The following is a 19,495-nucleotide window of genomic DNA, read 5'->3' on the forward strand; positions in this document are numbered from 1 at the left end:
GGTGGGCTCTGTTAGAGCAGTGAAGCCCCCATCTTGCTGCCAGCACTGCCACAAGGCACCAGCGACCTTGGGCAACAGGCATTTGCCTGCTCTCAGTTGTAAAACAGTGGCATGGTGTGTTTTGAGACCTATGGACAGGGAGTTCCTGTAGGAAAGGTGGGTTGTGCTGTACTTGCTGCACAGCTGTGAGCTCTCCATAATATTGACAAGGAGAGGTTGTTCCTTACAGCCCGTACTCCAGCCTGGGTGTGATATCCCCATGCACAGTGCTTGCCAGGGGAAGCTGCCCACACTCAGAAAGAACTTACCTGAGAGCTGTGTTGCTTTCTTTTACTGTATGGTCTGAGCACAGGGTAGTGTTGAAGTCTATCAATTATTTGCTGTCATTACTTTTGTTACTCTTGCCTATTTATTAATTGCAACTGTGCATTCATAAATACCGTGTTTCCTTAAACAAAGATTTTTTCAAGCAAAGAAGAAAATGCTTCCTGTTGTTCTGTGTGGCAGCGTGACATACTGAGAAATCACTTACCTTGAGATTCATAAGTGATGTATAGCTACAATAACAGCTTTCTGATAAGACATGAAATCCTTCATTTCAGTAGATGACATGATTCTAGTGAGTGGCATCTAATTTGAAAAAGGTTTATATCATCTATAATCTTTTGGAGGGCCTGGGAAAGTGCAGCTATTTTATTATTTTTATAGCCTGCAGTTATACAAGGAAGATATAAAACTCACAGATTATTTTCTCTTTTGCTCATTGTACAGTGAAAGGATGGTAACTATTTAGCTTTTGTCTCTGCCCCTTTAATTTTCTTATTCACTGCACACTTCTTTGAGAGTCATTCTTTTCTTTTCCTTTCTTTTTTACACCTACCTTTAAATATTTTATGGGTAGAGAGCTTATAATATGTATTGTCACGGCAGTTGTCTCTAGAGGTCAGCAATGAGTTTAATAATGAGATGCGAACCAGTGACTCTGTAAAACCCATTTCAGGTTATAAATGGCATGTTTTATTGAATCTAGTGTTAAAGGTTGTTAACGTATCAATTGGTGATGGTCAGGGTTAAACAAGCTTCAACATGAGCCCTCTCATGTTAGGAAACTGTCAGGAAGGTATTTTTCCACCTTCCTCTTCACTGAAGCCAGGTTTGTGTATCGCATCCATTTTTTCCGGGGGTGTTCTGCAGTTTAAACTCTCCGGGCCTGATCTGGATCTTGTGCTGATTTTACACCAATATGATTTTAAGCACAACAGCGTCACTCCCGAATTCAGCTTGTTGGTGTGAAGGGAGTTTGAGCCATGAGTTTTCAGCAGGAGCCTTTGAAATCAAGTCAAAACCCAGCTGAAGCATCCTGTTAAATCTTGCTTCTTGCTTCCTGAATGTACCAGACTACTGACATAATGAACTTGGGGGTAATTATGTGTGACAGAAGAGGATGATTTTGGGTGCAATAAGTGTGTTTGTTGGGTGACACTGATCTTTATGTTGTGACCATGGGCTGCAAAAATAACTTCTTCACATGAATTCAGTCTAAAGTTGGCTTCTCTAGTTCAGGTAGTTTGAGAGGTTCAGAAGTGAGAAGTTTTTAACATTGTTAGAATTGCCTTTATTCAAAATATCTCCTCTTTGGAGCATATAAATGCAGCTATAAAGAACATCTACAAAAGGCCTAAATTTGCGTTGGGTTTTTCTTTTATAATCTGTGTATTCCTGAATTTACAATACTTACCTTTCTTTCCTCTATTTTTTTACCACTCCATTGCTCCTCAGAGACATCCATAACCTCAATGGGCTCATGGAGCAAGTTACACCTTTTTTCTTCTTTCTCTTTTTGATTGCTGCGTGGACACGCTGCATGACATTCCCATGAATTTTAAGTCTCCTGCAGTGCCCAGTGTATTGTTGATTTCAGGATAAATATTAAGCACTAAAGACAGAGTACGATAGAAGTTCCCTTTTTCCTATAAATTTGATCGAGTAAGAGTGGCAGAAAAGTGCTGGGCTATTAAGGTCCATTTAGGAAATGAATGATTCAAAGAGAGCAGAATTGTTAGAATTGAAGCAAATTTATGCATCCTGGCGACTACATCTACCTTGTGGCTTTGCCTTTTCCTTAGGGCACAGTGGGGAGTTTGCAAGCAGCACAGGAAACGCATTGATTTGCAGGGCCAGGGAGCATTCTGGACTTTGAGTAAATCTCACAGAAACATTCACAGCTATATTTTATGTTTTCTAAAGAATCCAGCATCTTTTTCCCTGGAGGCTAAGTGACTCCACCAAAGGCAGTACAGATTTGGGTTTCTGTGCTGTTTTGAAAGCACATTTGATACGAGGGCACGGATGTTCTCTCCTGCTCAGCTGTTTTTGTTTCCCAAAGTTTGTCATAATGGTCTTTTATTAAAAAAATGGAATTGCCTCTGACATTTTCAGGCAATACTCAGCTCTGCTGCACTGAAAAATGATACAAAAGCAGATAGAGCATACATTTATTTATCTGCTCACGTGAATTGGTAAGGATTTGCTGAGGAGAGAAAAGGCAGTGGCCCTGCTGCTGCCGGGAGGTTTGTGCAGTCAAATCCCAGCAACTATGCAGAGGCTGTGAAAGAAAATAAAAGTGGGGTTTTTTGCAAGCTTAAAAATTTCCCACATTGAATCTCAATGTGAGGTCAGTTCTGAAGGCTTTTGAGAACCTGTAACAAAATTTCCCTGAGTACACCACAGTGGCCTCATGTCTGGCTATAACCAATGTCCATGGAAAAGCCACATGCTCTAAACAGAGGGAGCTTGAATGTTGCTATTCCTGAAAGAACAAAAGCACCATTTGTAAAAATTTTGTTGGAGTTATCAACAATTCAGTGTGGGAGCAGGATCACTTAGTAGAGAAAGCTGAGGACACACCATTAAGATGCCATGAGATGTTCAGCATGGAATGCTGCTCACGGGGGTAGGTCTCTTTTGCAGTAAGAGGGACATGAATGGAGGAAGAGGTTGAAAAGAAAAAAGGATGAGGAGTTTTTATGGAACCCAGAATTGTTCCATGTTGTGGTGGAAGCTTTATAAATGAATGTATAATGTATCCTAAAACAAAAGGATAAAATACTGAACATTTATAGGAAGCTGTTGCAAGAAGCAAGATTCTCTTCAGTCCTAGAAGAATCAGCACGTTGTTTTTAATTACAAGCGAAGTTCATTTGTCAAACTCAACTCCTCTGAGTATGTTCAAAATGCTTGCTAGTTCTTAAATTACTTGAAAATTCCATCTTGATTTTGGCAGTGATTGAGCTCAAGGAAAAAAAAAAAGTTGGTAAAACAGAAACCAAGCATGCCATAAACTAATGAGGGCTGTAACTTTAGAGGTCTTCTGAAACTAGATACAGCAAATTAGAGATTTATAGGAGTCCTGTGGGCCCAGTGATCTGTTTTTTTTAATCTTCCTGGTTATAAAATGCTCCTTTACCATTTTATTTTTTCTTGAAAGCCTATAATACAGTGTCATTTTGAAATTTATATAATTTCAATATGTTTAATATTAAATCATGTATCTTTTTAGCCCTTCATTAAAAACATGATTCTTGATTTTTTGTGACTATCCAACCTGCCTTACTCTCTTTCATTTTTGTTTTTAGATGCATCATCCTATTCAGATGAAACCCGCAGATAGTGAAAAGTCAAATGGTATGTGTTTAATTTATTTTTACTTAATTATGACTCTCTCTAAACTAAAGTAAGCACAACACTGTGAGAGGTTTTGCTTTAATCCTTGTGTGGTGAAAATTATATGAGGTAGTTTCCCTACACCTGACATGTTGGGGAAGGTATTGAGCTGCTCTGAACTCCTTTTTATCTTCTGCTTTGAGGAAGGAAGGAAATGTTCTTAAAAAGGGTCCTCCTTGTACCTCCTGTATGTCACGACTCACCTCACTGCATACATCTCTTCTTTGGCTTCTCCTAACAGCAAGGTGATGTGGGAGCACCTGATATTGATAAGGTGGAAATGAAATTTTAATGGTGAAATTTAAAAATAAAGGAAACAAAAAACCATTCCTGTGTTAACAAACTATATAAGCAGATGATCAGCCTTAAGCATTTGCCTAAACTACCTTTTTATAGAGTGATGCTGTTCTGAATCTGAGCCAAATTTAGGTTTTAATCATATGCTTCATTATGAACTGGGAAACCCACTTTGCAGCTCTCTGTATACTTATTCCTCTCAACGATTGAAAAATGAATGCTATAAAGACAGTAATATCCATTTGGAATACCAGGGTACTGCCTAAGTGGATGTATATGACATGCAAAACAGACAGCATTCTAAATCTATTAAACATGCCAGGTTTATATATTCAAGGAAATAAGATAATCGAATGGTAACGCAACCTGGCTGGGTGTGAGTCTTTAAAAATATATACATGTGTATATTTTGCCCCTTGATTTGTTCCTGTAATTTTCTAAAATATATGTTAAAGATATCATCTGCCTTCTTAGATTGCAAGAGCTTCATTTTCCCATAAGGCCCACATAATCAGAGCTGGTTCCTCCAACAGGCATCTTTGCACCTCATTAATTAGTAATCAGGGCAGAAGCCGTGCACTTAGAGATCTGCATACCTGCAAATGTAAATTATGATTGGGCTCTAAATCTCTCCGCAAGGCTTTTTTTAAAGGCTTCTTTTTTTGCTAATTGTAGTGCAACCCTTTTTCGGGCTCCTCCAAGGATTAGGAAGTTTGGAAGGAAATTAAAACTTCACATTATGCTAGGTTTCCCATTATAACAACTTTCCAAACAAAAGTGGCCACGAGCACAGGAAATACGAGCAGTCACCCATTTGTAAGGGAGGGGTGTTCTCTCTCAGGTTGGAATTAGAGAATCACTGAATATCCTGAGTTGGAAAGGACCCACAAGGATCATCAAAATCTGGCCCTGCACAGGACAATCCCAAAAATTACACCATGTGCCTGAGAGTGTTGTTCCAATGCTCACTGAGCTTTGATGGGCTTGGTAGCACGACCACTTCCCTGGGGAGCCTGATCCAATGCACACCCCCACCCTTTGGATGAAGAACCTTTCCCAAATAGATTTTAGCAGTGATTTCTTGCTGTCTTTGAATGCTTAGAATAGAGGCCAAGGCACCAGCATGGGCAGAAGGACTGAACTGTTCAGGCACCATTGCAGTCAAGGAGAACATGTCTGTTTGAATCCAAATTCCACTCCATGGTATTTAGTGCTAGAAGTGGGCACAATTATCCCCCTTAGGCACAGGAACACTGGCGTGAACCCTCTGAACTAAGTGTGGCCTCTATGGGTTCTTCTTTCAAAGACAAATTTCACCTCAATTTCCTGGGTATATTGGAAAAATAAGAGGCAATGGTCCAAAATTGACTCCCAGTGAGTTGCTTGTTCATTGCCTGAAGTGTTTCTTTCTAAAGGAGATTGAACATATTGGCAAAACACTATGGGGAATTGTGCAAATTCTGTCTTACTCTGCAAGTAGCACCTGCTTGAAAAGCAGGATACATTGGCTCCTGGCTGCTGCTGTTAGTCCAGGGTTATCTGCATGAAACTTCTGTCTGCACTGTGGGAATACTCTCTTATTTTCTGGCACCTACTCCAAGCATGGAAATCATAAGGGATTGTCTTTTTTCGCTTCTTTTTTCTTACCTTTTTTGTATTTGGGGGAAAACAAATTGTCAGATCAGAGATTCCAATTGTCACATTGAAAACCTTTTTAAATTTAGACTCCTAGAGGGTGTAGGAACTTCTGATAGGCATGTCCTAGGGGTGGTGAACTAATTTTTTTAATTGACCAGAGAAACAGAAGGCAAGCTAATACTGCAGTGATGCAGTATTTCTGCTCCTCAGAAAGACAGGGCGTAGGCGTGGGGTCCGTGGAGTAGGTGACAGTTTGCAAGCAGCTTGTAGATCCAGGAAGAGAAAGAACAGCAGCATGGGGGATGTAGAGGCTTGTTTGGCACATGTTTTCCTTATGCCTCAGGCTATCCATCTGAGGAGGTATATTATCCATGCCAACAGCAAATTGTAAACTGTACCTCTTCAACCAGATTGGTAAGTTCAGAGGGGAAAAGAAAGAAGGCATGCCAAGGCATCTTGGTTTTCATGATCCGTGGTGTTTGAGCTTTTGAGGAATACTTGAAACCCTTTAATTTCTGAGTCATGGGAGGATCCTAGTACATTTTGTAGGTAAAGCGGTGTTATTCCGTTTTCAAAGAGCTTAATAAAATTCTTTTGGTCAAAATTTCCAGATATCTTGTAAACAGATATGCAGGAGAAGTTAGACACTCACTACAGTTATTCTGAGCTTGCACATGTTTGTGAAGGATTGATAGACCTGTTCAGGAACCACGGGGAGGAGGAATAGGTCCTCCTGTTCAACTTACAGAGGTTTCCAAATAACAGTATTTCCTGTGTGATATGTGCCCTCCCTCTGTTGAGTCCCTTGCTAAAAAGGTTTGAATGAGCATCCAAGCCAGAGAACACCAGGATGAAATGCTCCTCCGTCTCCATCACTGTTCCTGTCCTTAGGTGTGTGCATCACTGTCCCTTAGCACCAAAGACAGAGCTCACCTCATGGAACCTGGGAGATGGGTATGGAAGGGACACCTCCTGCCCACATGTTACTAACCTAGACGAGGTTGCTCAGAGCCCCATCCAACCTGGCCTTGAACACTTCCAGGGATGGGGCATCCCCATCTTCTCTGGGATACCTGTCCCAGTGATTCCTTCCCTCTGCATACAATGTGTTTGAGTCATTTCTCTGCTCGTACAGATGAAGCAAAGCTTAATTTCTTCTGTCAAGCTTTTAGCATTTAGAGCTGATGGGACAAGACTTGCCTTTAGATCTAATTAATTTGTCTACCCAGGAGTATTCTGAAAGGCTTCTTATTGTTGAGAAATGTAACATCTCTGAAAGATTTTCAGATGATGAATTTTGTAGTGTGTCCTGGTCTGATCACCCAGTAGGTCTAGTCTAACCACCTTTGTGCTAGGTGGTTGTTTTAACCTATCTACAAAGTTTTGTTTAAGGGTTATCTTCCAGAAAAGCATGGGTTTGACTTTGAAGTCTCCACCATTACTAGGTTAATGTTGACTGTTAATCACTCACAGTATTTATCCTTTTAAGGACATTTTCCCTTTTTTCAAACAAAGGGGGTTCCTGCACTCTAATGCCAAAAAACACATGAACACGTGCTTGACTCTGAGTTGTCTGTGGCCATTAACATGCTACAGCTTGGCAAATACTTAAATGTGTCTTGGATCTGGATTTGAACACAGTCCATGCTTTCAGGCACATATCTCACAGACAGTATGCTCTGAAGTGGATCAGAGTATCACTGCTCCAGGGAAAATGACAAAATTCTCTATTTAAGAAAATTTAAAAAGGAGGGAGGAGGATAGCTGAGAAATCTTATAATTTATTTTTATTTATTTTATTAGTGAAAAGTTAAAAAATAATTTTGAAATTCTAAGTGGCACAACTTCGCCGATTTTGATGGGAGTAATTAAATGCCATATGTTAGCACTAACACATAGAAAAGTTGATAATTAATGCAGGCAGCTCCAGATCCAGGTGTGATTTTGACAGATTGTATGCAAGGGGTTTTCACAGGCTTACAGATAGGGATAAAAAGTCTGGTTTCCCCTTTCCCTTCTGCCTGGGGGAAAAAAAAAAAAAAGAAAAAAAAAAAGAAAAAAACCACAAAACAAAAACCCCACAAAACCCATCATTTATACATAATTAACTGATTATTGATTTGCTCAAAAGAGAAAACAACTTCTGGGAGGGGAGGAAATGGACTCTATCTGACTGGACTACTCAGAAATGTATAATAAGGGGTTATAATTTTGATTTTTCAGAATTTTGGGGGTTTAGAAGAGAGAAATGTTTGTTGAATCTTCAGGGAGATTTCCCATGATTATTACAGGGTTTAATTCTTTTGTAGCATTCAGAAAATAACCTCTATTCCTCTGTTCTCCTGGGTTAGCACAAGCGATCTAATACAGCCTGCAAGAAATGCTCATTACCAAAGCAAATTGAGTAAAGCTAAAAAATTAGACCCTTCAGGATGTTATTCTGCACGTTGGATGCAGTGCTGTCAGGAGACAGGAGGCTCGGTTTGAAACAATCCACCCCCAGCAGAGAGAGACTTCATCTGATATAACCTTGGCTGGCTGATGCAGTGTTCTGGGTTCAAACACAGTGCCCAGGCACCTGTGCTAGTGATGGCAGAGCTAGTCTTGATGGAATTACGAGAGCATCTCATCTCATTTTAAAGCAGGTATCTGCCCCTCGTCACAGAGGGTTCCTGCATTCTGGGAAAACCCTCCCCAAATCCAGCAGGATTAGCACTGGATCTGTCACTCCCACTGCCCTGGCAGCACAGCTAACCTGTGTTTGTAATTTGTTGGGATGGATTAAAGGTGAACCCCATAATGTGTTAATCAAGATGCTGTGTAGTTTCACACCTTCCCTCCTGTAACTAGAACTTCAGGTCTTGTTTATTGTGACCTTCTGGCTACTTCTGCTCCATCAAGGAGGGTTACTCAGCCCCCCCATCCTACCAGCTGCTTCCTGATGGTTGTATCTACTTCCTTCTCACACAGTGGTGCAAAATAGTCAGAAAGTTCAACTAAGTCTATGAGCAAGGTTCATAAATAATGATGTCAAACACTCACCAAAAAAACACTTGATTTTTATGGATTTTGAATTATGGAAACCTACTCCAAATGTGGGAGAGAGAGTTAACAACCAGCAGTGAAATGCTTAAGAGATATGTGCACACAGGTGCTGACCCTTGTGCACTGTTATCCTTCCCCCACAGCCTTCCTCTTGGCCTGCTCTCATTGCCCAAAGCACTTACAGCTCCCAATCTTTGTCCAGTCCCTCGAAGCTCCCAGTCTTTGTCCAGTCCCTCAAAGCTCATTTGTTCCTCCTGTCCCTGCAGCTGGAGCTCAGGACATCTAGGTGTTATCATGATGACCAAGATTTGGGAGTTGGCTGGAAGGCAACAGCCCTATCTACTGCCAGTAGCAGGGGAGAGAGTCCCATGGCACAGCCCATCCCATATTGCTGGGAAAGGTGAGATCAGTCACTCTTTGGAGGAGCTGATGTCTTGGCTGTAGGTGACTAAAGTTAGGTGAGATGGGTTTAGAGTGCCATCCTTTCCCCAACCAGCAGCAGGTAGCACCTGTCCTGACCTCAACACTTTTCCTGGGTTACATGTGTTTAATGTTGGGCTCCTCATTTTACAGTCCATGGGAGCAATCCAACATGCACAGGAAAATGCTCAGGCTTAGCTGATCCAAAGTTTGCTAACCTCTAACCCCTCTTGACCCCACACTTCTTACAGCCCATTGCCTGTTTGATTCTCAAACCTTACCTGCCTGACAGGTAAGAATTCATTTCAGAAAGAAAGGAGAGAAGTGGCTGACCTAAAATGCAGAAACAGATCTTGGCAGTCAGTCTTATCGAGGTGGAAAAGCGTTCCTTTCTCTGTGTGAGAATATATGGTTAAAAACTCTCTCAGCCTAATAATATCAGATGTTCTATCAGATGGAGTGAAAACATGTCATTTTGATCTTGACAATTGTCACTTTAAATGTTTTTTATGCTGGGCCCCTAGCCAAAAAAAGAATAGCAATTTTCTTAAGCTTCAACACTGATCAGCACTGACTAATGGCACTGAATGCAGAGCACGTCATCATATCAATATGTTTTCTGTACTCTGAGCATTCTCATGAAATCTGCATTTTTAAGATGTACAGTACACAGGAGCTGGATGTTTAATTTACTATAAAATCACCCTCAAGCAGCAAACCTGCAAATCATGCTAGTTAAATGGCATATTTATAGGTTTACCAGCGAAACCGAAGGAGGCCGGTGGGGAGTTTGTCGCTTGCTACTCTTTGGAAAATTAAAACAAAGCCTTCTGTTTGCATCTCATTTCTTTTGAATCTCCATGTGAACCTCTTTGGTTTGAGTCTTTGTCCTGACACCAAAGCAGGACCCAAGGGACCTCCTTTGGGATGCTGAGGTAGGCATTTGTTCAGCTTAGCCAGCAGCTGTTTTTAAAAGAGGGTTGGAACCTAGTCACCCTTAGGGTAGACCTGCACACTGTATTTCAAGCCTAAAATCAACCCAAGTTTAAACTAGTTGGTGCTAGCTGACACACAGAAATGAAGAGGTTCATAGCACAGAACAGAAGGCAATGCTGGACCTGTGCTTGGCACCAAGGCTTCCCCCAGCCTGACCTGGGTCTGTGGTGTGGAGAAACCCAGTCGGGGCAGCCCAGCTGGGTCTTGTGTCTCAAAACCTCTCCTGCACCCTGCCCAGAGTCTTTGGCTGTTGCTGAGGGGACAGGCTGGCATGGGAACTTCCTCAGAAAGGATTGCTCAATGCAGTATAGGAATTGTAAAAAGCCAAGTTACAGGCATCTTTTCACCAGCAGAAGTGGCTGCCTAGACTCCTCTTGTAGCTGTGAGCAAGGCAATTCAGTTTTCCCATCCTTAAAATAATTATTAGCAGCATCAAGGTCAGTTATGTATTATGAATCAGATGTAAAGTTTCATAATAAGACATAAATATATACATATAAAAATATCCCAACTTGTAGGTCTTATTTGCAATCACGCATATTCAGCTCCTGATCTGTATATAACTGGCTCATCCTGTGCATTCATCATTTTTTTTAACCCTTTCTGGAGGGTTCACCTGCATGTGGAACCTCAATATAAAGTGTGAATGAAAATGTTCAGTCTTGAGGAATCTCTGCTGAGGAAAACGTCTTCCCCTGGGTGTTAAATTCTTAAATTCACACCAATTTTCTTGCAAGCTTTTAGAGTGAGAAGCTGGGGTTGCAGGGGCTGGTGTCTGTTTTGGATTCTGAAAAATGCATGGTTTTGGTGCTTGCTTGCATAAAAGCTACAAATACTTTTTAAAGTCAGCGATTTAAGGAGAAAATTACTTCAAACACTTCTCATGATCAATAAACATGAACCTCTTCTTGTTATTCTTGAAATTATTAAATGCACTGAAAGTGTTGAAGTATAACACAAATAAGATCCTAGAAAAAATGGACGCAGTTCCTTCTTCCCCAACTGCAATTTATTCCATTTGACAGACTCGTACTAATACAGGAGATAGAGTTGGAGAGCAAGGGAGGATTCATTATTTCTTTTTTGTAAGCCCAGAAATGAAAATACTTCGTTACAAAAATAATTTGCACAATAATAGAAATAAGTAAGTGCAGTGCAGACTCTCTGGAGTAAAGCTTTCCTCCTCTCTTTGCTTCCCCACAAACCCTGACAGTCTGCTCATTAACAGGGAATTGGATTTACATGCCATTTCCAGAGAAGAAGAAAGCACTGGTGTATGCACTGTATAATAAGCACTTTAGATTTTTGGTTTAATATAGATGGGTGGGTGCGTTAACATTTTTAAGTCTTTCCAGAGTGAATTAAGTTTTGATGGCCTCTTTCATTTTTGACAAGAGTCCCCAGCTTTAGACCTGTAAATTTGAATTTGATTAACAGGACTGTGTGTGTCCTGCTGCAGCAGTCCAGCTTGTCCTGGTTTTGGTGACAGTGCAGGCAGGAAATAATCTGCCAATACTTCAGGTAAAGCAGCTTTTTCATGGGTATTTTTGCAAACTCAGCATCGTTATGAGTCTGAGGGTCTTCAGGTGATGTCCTGGAATATATGCCTTGTGTCTTCCTGAAGGGGAGAGGGCTGTGGCAGTCTGGAAAAAAAACCAGCGGAAAAATTTAACGCGTTCTTTTTCCAAAGTAGTCACTGCACATCTGCCTTTCCAGTGCTGTGCATTAAGTTGGCAGAAATTGAAAGCTTAGATAGGAGCTGCCCTCTCAAAACATTTTTCGGGAATATTTTTCATTAGCTGGTATCATTACACGCAAAATCCCTTCTTCACCCTCACCCCGTCATGATTTCTTTCACGCATGAGGGGGGTGAGGGAATTTATCTGAATTAGAATCTATGCAAAGATATCTTTAAAAGTGTCTCTAACAGAGGGTGCTTTTCTTTTAGAAGCCGTTATGGGGAGGCGTATGCAGAGTGACTAAGACAGCCAATTAATATGTTATATAAACAGCAAGCACCACTAGAAAAAGGAGAGAGAGAAAGAAAACCGAGATGTTTGGGGTGGGAAGGGGGGAAGGGAGGTTGTAAGTATAAAGTGTTTGCCTTAGGACTTGTCTTCAGTTACAGAGCCAGACTCACATGACTGGAGCTTGGTTTGATGTGGTAATGAAGCATTGATCACAGGAAAAAGATGAAATGGCCTTTGCTCATTCATTATTTTTATCTTCTAGCTGTGGAAGACAGAAAATTGTTCATAGGAATGGTTTCGAAGAAGTGTAATGAGAATGATATCAGGGTGATGTTTTCTCCGTTCGGCCAGATAGAAGAATGCCGAATCCTTCGGGGACCGGATGGGCTGAGCAGAGGTGAGTGTGCAGCCTGTAAAGTCTCTTTCCTTAAGTGCTAATTGGGAGCTATATGTCACAGCCAAGGTAGGCAGAGCCGCTGTCTGCAGCGAGAGGTTATGCTGTAATACATCCCACGTGATGAAGTTATCCACATGAACTTTTCACAGTGACTGAAATTATCACCTTTTATTTCCAGTGTCAGAAAGGTCTCGGTGCCAACGTATTAACTTGTGTTATCACCCTGTTTGTCAGCTGGAAAGGTTCCTTTGCACCCTGAGAAAACACCCTCAGTTTTCTGCTCTCACAAAATCAAAGTTGCTTCCCTGACCCCATTTCTGCTTTGTAGCACAAGGCCAAAATAAAAAGAAAAAAAAAGACAGGACTGTAAATGACCACTTAAAGGCATAAAGGGTCACGGGAACTGGCCCATGTTGTAGCACAATCTATCTCCTCCATTCCTGTGTTTTCTGTAACTATATGCAAAACATAGGTCTGCTGTAGTGAAGAGGTTAGCTTGAACCTGAGAGCTTTACCTGGACAAAAGTCTGTAAAAAGAGATTTCAAATCTTGTGCCTCTACCACAGCTCAAAAACCAGGGGAGAGGTGTTAAGCAGCACCATCAAGAGTGGTCAAGTGGGCGACCTGAACTTGGAAATGAAATGCAGCACAGACTTCAACAGCCAGCGATCCCTTTTGAGTGCAAAAGTACCTTTTGGGGAAAGGCCTTTTGAAAACATATTGAAAAGAAAAATAAACTATATTGATGACCCAGAGTACATATTAACTCCATGGTATATGGACCTGAATTTATTCTCAGAGCGTGAACCTTCTCAAAATGTCAGTGCCAGGGGTTGCTGAGTGGAAAAGAAAATAGGGATAGTCCCATCTGTCAGTGCAGAAGGATGCTGTGGTACCTGCCACAGCCATTTAATGGCACAGGGCATACAGTAATTTTAAGTGTGGAGCTGTGAAAAACATCACTTCCATAGGAAAAAAAAATAGAAAGCACAGTTTATGCATTTTATTACATTTTCAAATGGCACAGAAAAAAGTAATAGCACCCATTTTGCACATAGACATGGGTATAGATTTAGAATTCTTCCTTTGCTTTTTGATTTACACGTTTCCAGTAGGCTATAGGATCCACAGTATTTGTTTATGGGGTTTTCTGTTTTGTTTTGTTTTGTTTTGTTTTGCCCAGTTTCTTTAAAATACCTATAAATCTTAGCAAGGGAAGTGCAGGTATTCATATATTTCTTTACACTCTTTGAAAGCACTTACTGTACTACTTCCGAATAATAAGGACTTGTTGCAAAGACACTCTGACAATAAATAGAGAGTCTCAAGAAAATTATGTACTTACATTTATGCTTTGTGATCCCCAGACTTTTGGGGCCGGGTTGCAGCAGTCCCTTCAGGCAAGGAGAGCCTTGCAATGCTGGCTTTTGCCTTGAGGAAGATCAGGGGAGAGGTCTGAGGTTGGTTCTTGCAGCTCAGTAAGGAATGTTTACTGACGGAGTTGAGTGAAGCCATTATCTTTCTAAACCCAACACTGTGGCAAAATAAGTATTTCTGATTTTCACTGATTTCATTGTGTAAGTAGCACAGGGAAGGGGTGATGGAAGACACAAGTGGGAAAGGAGCTAATTAACTGCTGAAATAACAAGATCTGCTCTTCAGATGTTTTGGGCCCCAAAAAAGATTTAATTGACTTGTCAGCATCACCCAACAAAGAAATAGATCTTTCCTGGGATCCACAAAAATCCCACTGCACACTTGCTTTTATTCAACAGACTTTGGTTATAGCAGGAGCGTAAAAAAGCTAATTATGAAATCCAACAGAGTGAGGTGGGTGGGGTAGTTTTGTTCTTCCATGAATAGCAATCTCACGACAGTCAGAAGCTGAGATTCCTAAGCTGTGCAGGGCAGTGTCATCTGGTGGCCAGCACAGCTGTAGAGTTAATGTGCTGTTCTCTCGTGCTGGAGACTGAAGATCTCAGTCCAGGTAGGTCACACACCAGCAGTCGTAGCAGAGCTGTATCCTCTCTTCCAGTTGGGTTCATTTTGGTCACGATCACAACTGATATTCTATCATGCCCTCATGCATCATGCCTTGTTAAACTCGAATTGCTTTCTACACACCCATGTTCACACTTGAAAATGAGTTCAGCTGCGCCAACCAGGTTTTCAGGCAGATTTTTATCAGCTTCACAAAACCACCACTCCATGAGCAAAGGCAGAGTGTTGGGAAAATGGTTGGTATTGCAGTTGAAATGAAAAGTGCTGAGGGAGATCTGCAGAGGAGGGAGCTTGACTGAAAAACTGCAAGGTGAAAAACTGCTCCACTAAAGCAAGAGGGAGAATTTATACAGTTAAATCTTTGTGAAGGCTTCCAATCCTTAATGAGTTTTAATTCATGTTTCCACTTCCAAGATGTTAACTCCCTTTGCCACAAACAGTGTTTGTTTTCTCAGCACCCATCTGGATGTGCTTCCCTGCTAGACACAGAGGGTTGAATGAAAAATAGTCACTGTCTTAGGAAAACACTGACCCTGCCATGCCAGAGCCTTTGGGGACTCAGTTCAGTGCTCACAGCAGTGAGATAGAAACGTGGTCCAGTAAACTCCATTTGGCATCTCTTTTCAATTGCAAAAGAAGTGCACATCATGGGATCTCTGGATGAAGAGAGCTTGAAAAGTATCTTCCTTGGTATTTGTGCCAGCTTTTGAGCTTTGTTAAAGGGTTCAGGCAAATAATCTGCATTACCAGCAGATAGTTGATGGTAAAAGGACTAGCTCCAGGTTACACTGCTCAGCAGAGCAGTTTTGGCTTGGGCCAGGCTGTTTGTTTGCCTTTTTTTTTTTTTTTTACTTAGTAAAACCTATAAAGGTTTCATTTGACTTTTAGACCATGTCTATACTACAACACCAGCCTCACTGCTGGTACAGTAACAGTCTGCTGTCAGCTCACAGGCGAGTTGTAGGGGTTTAGTTTACCACGTGGTGCCAATAGCAAGGAGAAATCCTGTCCGGTGGCATCAAGAGAAAATGTAACACTTTGTGATGAGTGTGATATAAGTGCTAAGATAAAGGGAGAGAGGGAGAGAGATGGAACTAGTTGTTTCTATTGTAGTTTTCTAGCCAAGAGTTGACAGAACTTTAATAAAGTCGCACCCACTGCTGTCACTACTGATAATGGACCATCAGCATTTCAACTCCAAATTCCTATTGTCAGCTGTTTGAAACTTAGCTGTAAAATGAGACTAAAGTAATGATACAGAACTCCACTGGTGGAGCAGTGCGTTTTAAAGACACTGAGATTATTTTCTTTGCCTGAGTCATGTTGTTTCCCATTGTTATTCACTCCTACGCCTAAGAAATAACCATTGTTTTTTACCTGTAACTTGTTATATTTTGATCAGCTTCAAGAATAGGCAGCAACCAAAAGGCGTTGCTTCCTGAAGGCTTTGGGATAGTCTCTGTGAAATTAGTTGGCTGGCAGAGAGTAATTCCTAGCTGTGGAAGGTATTAAAAAATAGAAATACCCTGTTGGCTGTAGAGATAAAGAAACCCAGCAGCCATGGAGGCTGGCCCTTGCTTTAGCAGGGTTTGTGGGACTATCTAAAGAAGCTTGCCACTGCCTGTACGATATTCATTATTCAAAGAGAAGGATTCAGCCTGCAGGGTTGTTTAATCCAGCACTTTCTCTGAAGAGCTAAGTATGCTTTACAAAAATTCATGATTGTGATATCATGTGCTAAGCTTCATTATCATGAAAAAGCAGAAGTGAACTGCCTCAGATGATTAAGATTTTAAATCACTTATTGTAAACGGCTTAAGGAAACTTTCAGACCTCCTGACTCTCAGTGCTGTGTAATGTCTACATGACCACAGATGCCAACACAGACATCCATGCAGTGATAGCTGGAGTGTGCAAAAACAGCCAGAAATACCCAAGTTTGTTTTGTAGCTGTGCCACTGATGTGCTGTATTGACCATGGGTGAGTTGGTCTCTCATCACCTCTGTTATCCTGTCCCTTAAAATAAGGGTAACAATGCTTCTCTGCCTTTGTAAAATGCTTTTTTTTTAGATCAGGGGTTCAATATCTCTGTATCACTCTAGGAAGTATTACCATCCATAATGATGATAAAAAAAATCCTCTTATCCTTATCACAGGAGCACCACACAGAAATTTATTCTGCTGTATTGCTAAGTGCAGATTTATATATCAAGATACAAAAAAAGAAGTCAACTGGGTTAATAGCATGCACTGAAAAAACCTGCTAATAACATGTAGAGACAGTCGGATATACCACGAAAATTGTGAAAAAGCTCAAAATGCATTTTTCTACATCTAGGCTCCTAATTATATGATTTTTTAACAAAACATCACCAGGCACATGGGACAAGTGAGCATTTCTGCAGACATTGATTACAGGGATTGTTTTTTTTCACTCCTTCTTTGCTTTAAGAGCAGATTAGAAATGGACTAGAGAGTTACACCATGGTCAAGCAATTTAATTTCATGAAAATCCATTCATAACTTTCAGATTCAAGGGTTTTCTTGATGAATTAATGAAAGAAAATTAGTATTTGCATCACAGTTAATTGCAGGGAAGAGTAGGTGAGGTGATTTTATGTTGGGTTTTTTTCCCTCATGGATATTTACTGCTCCTTTCTCAGCTAAAGTACCATGAAGTGCCAGCTATGGGTACACCCTGGATTAGGGGTCACCTTCTGAATTGTGTATTAGTAAGTGGTGGGAAACAAGGACAGTGACAGTGCTGTATTTTTAATAGCTCTTCAGAAGCACGTCCATGCCTTATTTCTTTTGCTGTAATGTGGTAACATTTTCATTTTTTCCAATCATTATGGCACATTTAATTTAGTTCTCCCTTGCTGAAACTCTTTTGCAGCTGGGAAGGAAGAAACACATCCAAGTGACCAACGTCTCTGCTGGCCTTTGGCCAGTAACTACATCTCAGATTTCCATTACTGCAGCTTTGCAGCAATCCCTCCCCAGAGGGGAAGTCTGAAATGAAATAATTTACTAGTTTTTATTCCAACAAGAGGGTCATCGAGGCACTGTTAGAGACTGTGGTCTTTGGTGCCCGTTTGATTCTGGGTTTGTGTAAATTCCACTTACTGGAGTCTGTACTCTGCAGGGTGGGTAATTGAATGTCCAATTAGAAATGCTTCGAGGGAACCGTGAACATCAGGAAATTTAAAATCTGGGAAACTGTCATCTGGTCAGTGGTCAAGTCAGTAGAGCTGAAGAGCTGAGGCATGGTTACAGGAGGTGCCTCTTGTTACCTTTGTGTGCCTGATATGCATAAACTGAAAAGCTTCCCTGTGACTTTTTCAAAACTATTTCCTTTGGGCTGAATTGTTGCACTTGGTCTCAGACCTGTCATTGTGTGTCTTAAGTAATACCTAGTGACCAAACATCGCCACAATAAACAATTTGATGCCTTAATTTGTGGATGAAATGTGTTTTAAACACTAAGACAAATTTTTGTATGATGTCTTCATTAGAAAGCTGTTTGCCAGGCTTCAGATTGGTTTGTATTAGCAGACTGTAGAAAAGGAAAGTCTACTTTGCAATCTCAGCTAGAAATATTTTAACCCAACTAGAGCTTATTTTTGTCACATTTCAATTTCCATAGCTTTTTATTCAAGCCTTATCTTTTCTTTAAATAGAGGCTTTCATCTCAGAGGATCCCAAATACTCTTTGGAGGAGTATTTGGCAGCTTTTCACTATTGTTTCTTCACAGAAATTGAAGAAAAACTTGGTTTGTGGTGAACTGGGAAGCTGTGGTGCAACCATTCCAGCACCAACTGCACAGCCAGCACACACAGCACTCTGATTGCTCAGGTGTTTGAAAATCTCTTGAGTCTTTTTCTGTGTCAGAATGGTCACTGTATATATATGTATATATTCTTCCTTTTTTTTTAATTGTTTACACCTGCCATTCTTTCATCTCCAGCACTTTAAAACCATGCTTTTTAAAGTTCCAAACAATGTCTACGGGTTTTGCTTCTCCTTTTGCCTTCACTGAGGGCTTTAAAGCCTCTAGTAGACCACAGTAGTTGTATGAGTTTCTTGTGTAGGTATGAACCATACCTGAGGCTTCCATACTTAAAAATGTTCTACTTCACTTGCAGCTTGCAGGTATTGGTGTTGTGTTAGACTGTGCATGAACTGCTGACTGAACATTTCACAACAGTCTAGGAAAGCTTGAGATGAGAAGAATCACATGCAGCAGGGGCTGAAATGGGGCAGAGCTGATCTTTTTTAAATATTTCAAATATACAATCACCCAAGCAGCAGGCCTTAGGTTTGGGATTGCACGGATCGAGGAGGAGGCTTATCAGATTTCACACATGATTCAAATTTCTTTTTCAGTTTGTGGTGGGAGGGGGGTAAGGAGCAATCGTGAGAGTTTAGTTGTTCTCTCAACCGAGATGGCAGATGTGATAATGTGCTCCAAAACACATCTCCCATGACAGGGCTGGGTGCCTGCCTCCAATTCCACCTGCAGGAGGAAATTACTTCCAGCAGCCTTTCCCCAGTCAACTGTTTTCCTGGTGTAGGGGGTGAGAGGGCAGCTTTGGAGAAGCAGCTAAAACTCTTAGACCTCCTTTCTCCCTCCTCTTTTGCTTCTGTCACTGATCCCTGACATTTTGAAACCAGAGCTGAAAAGTAAGTGCAAGATGACTTGCAGGATGACTGAATAAGAATATAGTTTTTGGTGTGGCTAGGTAGCTGGTGGTACAAAATGAAGTCAGTTCAAGGCTTTAGCTATAGAAATATCCCCCTCTCCACATTTTTTCTCCCAGAGAGCTCTATAGCTCCAGTGAGAAGGGAATAATTGAAGTATTGGGACTCAGTGTGGTAGAACAGAAATAGTTTCCTTGTAGCTCTTGGTCCGGAAGGCCTCAGCCCATGGCACGCCAATCAATGCCATGTTTCATAGGATGAGGTAAGAAACCACGAAAATCTTTCTTGTTTCCTTGCACCACGAG

At 41.0% G+C, this 19,495-nt stretch overlaps 1 protein-coding gene across 14 annotated transcripts in view; it reads left to right on the forward strand.

Annotated features, from left to right (window-relative positions):
* CELF2 (CUGBP Elav-like family member 2) overlaps positions 1–19,495 on the forward strand; it is a 556,709-nt gene that overhangs the window by 474,071 nt on the left and 63,143 nt on the right. For all 14 annotated transcript variants that reach the window (XM_050324875.1, XM_050324869.1, XM_050324865.1 and 11 more), the window contains 2 exons: positions 3,636–3,684; positions 12,352–12,486. In XM_050324875.1, coding sequence (XP_050180832.1) covers positions 3,636–3,684; positions 12,352–12,486 — 184 coding nt within the window. The remainder of the gene's footprint in view (positions 1–3,635; positions 3,685–12,351; positions 12,487–19,495) is intronic.

The sequence above is a fragment of the Myiozetetes cayanensis genome, unplaced genomic scaffold (assembly GCF_022539395.1).
Source record: "Myiozetetes cayanensis isolate MyiCay16 unplaced genomic scaffold, myiCay2020 scf3, whole genome shotgun sequence".
Classification (NCBI taxonomy): domain Eukaryota; kingdom Metazoa; phylum Chordata; class Aves; order Passeriformes; family Tyrannidae; genus Myiozetetes; species Myiozetetes cayanensis.